Source organism: Salvelinus namaycush, chromosome 10 (genome assembly GCF_016432855.1).
Source record: "Salvelinus namaycush isolate Seneca chromosome 10, SaNama_1.0, whole genome shotgun sequence".
Classification (NCBI taxonomy): Eukaryota; Metazoa; Chordata; class Actinopteri; order Salmoniformes; family Salmonidae; genus Salvelinus; species Salvelinus namaycush.
Genome location: NC_052316.1, coordinates 29,376,256 through 29,381,255, shown reverse-complemented (window position 1 = coordinate 29,381,255; position 5,000 = coordinate 29,376,256). Strand labels below are relative to the sequence as shown.

At 42.4% G+C, this 5,000-nt stretch overlaps 1 protein-coding gene across 2 annotated transcripts in view; it reads right to left on the bottom strand.

Moving 5' to 3' along the window:
• inppl1a (inositol polyphosphate phosphatase-like 1a) overlaps positions 1-5,000 on the bottom strand; it is a 64,408-nt gene that overhangs the window by 13,728 nt on the left and 45,680 nt on the right. For both annotated transcript variants that reach the window (XR_005477646.1, XM_039002709.1), the window contains exon 21: positions 3,896-4,072. Coding sequence is in view for 1 of the 2 variants with exons in the window: in XM_039002709.1 (XP_038858637.1) it covers positions 3,896-4,072 (177 nt within the window). In the remaining variant the exon portion in view is untranslated. The remainder of the gene's footprint in view (positions 1-3,895; positions 4,073-5,000) is intronic.

The window sequence follows — 5,000 nt, the reverse complement described above, 5'->3', positions numbered from 1 at the left end:
TTTCAAAGTATCTGTCTTTTTCAAACAAGCATTGCAGAGCTGGCTACAATTTCAATGTCATCCCCCTGAAAATATAGAACAAATATTACCACAAATATTATGGCTGAACTCAAATGTGCTGGTTGATAAAATACCTATATTTATGGGGAAGATGTTTGAAAAGGGTATTTTGTTCTTAAATGATATTGTAAATTGTAATGGTAGAGTTATGTCCTTCATGGAGTTACCAGAATTGTACGGGAAAGTCTGCTCAATCCAAGAGTACAACCAATTGATTACAGCATTGCCCCAAAAATGGAGGAGGCGGGTGGCAGCGGGAGGAGGTAGGGAACTGGTCTGTCTGCCCAATATAAAGGATCAAAACTGTCGGAGGAATAAAAACAGCATAAATAGGAAAGTATACCAGTTTCATTTGAGGACCAGGATGTAGCCTGACTGCCATTAGGTACCGAGATGAGATCCTCAGACCCCTTGTGAGACCATATGCTGACACATGCACATTTGTGGCCTGCTGGAGGTCATTTTGCAGGGCTCCGGCAGTGCTCCTCCTTGCACAAAGGCGGAGGTAGCGGTCCTGCTGCTGGGTTGTTGCCCTCCTACGGCCTCCTCCACGTCTCCTGATGTACTGGCCTGTCTCCTGGTAGCGCCTCCATGCTCTGGACACTACGCTGACAGACACAGCAAACCTTCTTGCCACAGCTCGCATTGATGTGCCATCCTGGATGAGCTGCACTACCTGAGCCACTTGTGTGGGTTGTAGACTCCTTCTCATGCTACCACTAGAGTGAAAGCACCGCCAGCATTCAAAAGTGACCAAAACATCAGCCAGGAAGCATAGGAACTGAGAAGTGGTCTGTGGTCACCACCTGCAGAACCACTCCTTTATTGGGGGTGTCTTGCTAATTGCCTATAATTTCCACCTTTTGTCTATTCCATTTGCACAACAGCATGTGAAATTTATTGTCAATCAGTGTTGCTTCCTAAGTGGACAGTTTGATTTCACAGAAGTGTGATTGACTTGGAGTTACATTGTGTTGTTTAAGTGTTCCCTTTATTTTTTTGAGCAGTGTATATATATTTTTCCTATTCATTGATGAAATAGGGCTCCCGAGTGGCGCAGCGGTCTAAGGCACTCCATCTCAGTGCTAGAGGCGTCACTACAGATCCTGGTTCGATTCCAGGCTGTATCGCCACCGACCATGATTGGGAGTCCCATAGGGCGGCCCAGCGTCGTCCAGGTTAGGGTTTGGCCGGGGTAAATAAGAATTTGTTCTTAACGGACTTTCCTAGTTAAATAAAATTGAAATAAATAATAAATAATACCAGTCAATAGAAATACATTACCGGTGCTGATTGGTCTATATGCTAATTTACATAATTTAGTGGAATTAAATTGCATGTGTGTATTTTCGTAAGTTGTTATGATTCTTATTTAAATTACAACCTAAGTAACAGTACTTTTACTTAAAGTGGAACAGAAGGCAATTGAACTACTTTGCAGATATGAAACAAACAGACAAGCAGAATCAGTCAAAAATATATGATTCCCAGTTTACACTTCAAAACCAACTTGATAAGGTTCTAAAAAGAGGTTACATTTTTATTTATTTTTTCCCAGTAAAGCATTGTTGTCAGAATAATGATTAATATAATTCACCAATACATTTCTTGGTAGTAAACAAAATATTGCTATCAGGTTGTAAATCCCAGCTGGCCTGGTACATTGTTTACTGCCTCCATTCAGGAGGCACTGGTTCAGTTTCAATGACTCAATACTTTGAACAAAAACAGAGGACTGTAACTAAGGCTGGGAACGTCAATAGACTCAAACTAGCAGTGATCACAAGCCAGTCATAACGTGGCTCATAGGCCAGCGTGTCAAACACAAGGCCCGCGGGCTAAATAGGAGTACAAATTACAACCTGATGCGCTCGCGTCAGTGAACCTAACTTCAAGTGCGCTGCTTTCGTTTGTCCCGTTTACAGACACATGCCACAGTCCTAGCTAAGCTACTAGAATGTTGGAGTCTGGCTTCGGTTTTTAAAGCTTGACAATGAATAACCAAAAAACAAAACCTGCAACAAAACATCATGCCAAGGAGAAACATGTAGGCCGTTTACAGCAACATTAGAGCAGGAGCCCAGACTGGCTACTCAACCACATGACATTTTGAAAGCACCATACAGCAATGCTGCAGTCAACCACACCGGTGATCCATCCAGCGCAAAAACATGAAAAACATGTTTCAAGTTTAAATGTTCCAACAAACTATAGCTACGTTCTTGTTATTTGGAGTTATTAAAAACGGTTTGATCGTTGGCTACAGCTAGAGATGCTACAGATGCAGCTTGCAAGAAATGTGAATCGCTTTGCTAGCTAGCTATGCTGAACTTGAACGAGTGCTATCCACAGTTAAAAATCAAATGTATTTGTCAAAAGTGTCTGGTCATTTCTTATCAAGATCGGTGGTAAAATAACCCTGGACTCTCCATATTTAAAATGTGCAAATAAATCAAGTCATTAGGGAGATTACATTATTTGTGACAGAAGGCTTGGGCTGGTAGACTGCATTTCAGACACTTTTTTGTACATCTGAATATTGCAGTAATAGGACCTAGGCCTAAAGCGTTTGAGCGAGCGAGAGAAAACATTATTTTAAGATGGCGAGCCCTGATCCCAATGACTCGACTGCCCCCGCTTGGAGAGAAAGACAACTGCTCATTTTTAGCCAATCACAAGGCTCATTTGAATTTCCTGATACATCAGGAAAAATGATTCGCAACAAAATAGTGATCAAGGTAAGATCTGACATCTGTAGCCTACTGCCATGTGAGCATTGCTGGTATGATGTGAATAAATAATGTATCAAGACAAATGTGCTGATCTGTTGCATCAACCTCAACGCTTAAAACAAACTGAAACAGGATGTAGTTTAGGTCTACTGGTTGTTTGAATTTGGGATCTATCCTCCCACAACTGTCCCAGAGTCAGTTTGGAATAGGCTATTCCTTTCTCTAACAGAACGACAAGTTAACAAATAGAATCGGTAAACTTTTATACTATGGGGGATAGTAGATTGACATAGTCAAGTGATTTTGCTGTTGGTTACTGGTCTTGTTGGCTGAGGAAAAGTAAACGTGGACAGTTTCTCTAGCATCGTTAAAGTGCGTAATTGAATTTGGGTAAGAAGGACGCACAGCGTTGCATCCTCCACTTGCATGTTCTGTTAATATGAATGACCATATTCTAGATGTGATTTCTGTCGTTCTGAGCAGCGTGGGTGGACGCCCTAATCAGGTTACACATCCACTGCATATGGGTCCTGTACATTACAATGCTGCAGGTCAAATGTACGGCATCACATTTCCTAAAGGAAAACCTGTAACAAACACACCCACTGCATATGGGTCCGGTACATTACAATGCTGCAGGTCAAATGTACGGCATCACATTTCCTAAAGGAAAACCTGTAACAAACACACCCACTGCATATGGGTCCGGTACATTACAATGCTGCAGGTCAAATGTACGGCATCACATTTCCTAAAGGAAAACCTGTAACACACACACACACTTGGAGACAGAACACACACACACACACTTGGAGACAGAACACACACACACACACACACACACACACACACACACACACACTTGGAGACAGAACACACACAGACACACTTGGAGACAAAAAACACACACACACACACTTGGAGACAAAAAACACACACACACACACACTTGGAGACAGAACACACACACACTTGGAGACAGAACACACACACACACTTGGAGACAGAACACACACACTTGGAGACAGAACACACACACTTGGAGACAGAACACACACACACACTTGGAGACAGAACACAAACAGACAGGCAGCCAACAGTACCATAAGACTCGTATCCATCCAGTGACTTGACGGTGAGCAGCAGGTGTTGGTCCTGGAGATATTCTATCTCAGAGAGGAGGGGCTTCAGCGTGGTCAGCTGCTTATTGGTCCAGCCCACACGCAGGAAGTTGACGTTGTCACTGCTCTGACTGTCATTCTCATAACTCTTCTTAAACTCTACGGAGAGAGGGAGAGGGACAGAGCGAGAGAAAGAGAGTGGAAATAAACATGTAATTAAGTCTCTAGAGTAGAACTTTGTGTGTGTGTGTGTGTGTGTGTGTGTGTAGTAGAGGTTGACCGATTAAATCGGAATGGCCGATTAATTAGAGCCAATTTCAAGTTTTCATAACAATCGGTAAACGGCATTTTTGGACACCGTGGCTGATTACATTGCACTCCACGAGGAGACTGCGTGGAAGGCTGACTACCTGTTATGCGAGTGCAGCAAGGAGCCAAGGTAAGGTGCTAGCTAGCATTAAACCTATCTTATAAAAAACTTTAAATCTTAACATAATCACTAGTTATCTACACATGGTTGATGATATTACTAGTTTAACTAGCTTGTCCTGTGTTGCATATAATCGACGATTATCATCGAATCACAGCCTACTCACAGCCTACTGTTCATTTTGTTCGGTAATGTCTATCATTTATGTCCAAATAGCTACTTTTGTTAGCGCGTTTGGTAAACAAATCCAAAGTCACAAAGCGCGTTCACTAAAAGCAGACGAAATGTCAAAAAGTTCCGTAACAGTCAGTAGAAACATGTCAAACGATATATTGAATCAATCTTTAGGATGTTTTTAACATAAATCTTCAATAATGTTCCAACCGGAGAATTCCATTGTCTTCAGAAGTGCGATGGAACAGAGCTCCCTCTCATGTGAACGCGCATAGTCAGAGCATGGTCAGCTCATGGCAGACCCTACTCATTCCCCTCTCCTTCGGCCCCACTTTACAGTAGAAGCATCAGACAAGGTTCTTTAGACTGTTGACATCTAGTGGAAGCCGTAGGAAGTGCAAACTGACCCATATCCCACTGTGTATTCGATAGGCGATGAGTTGAAAACCTACAAACCTCAGATTTCCCACATCCTGGTTGGAT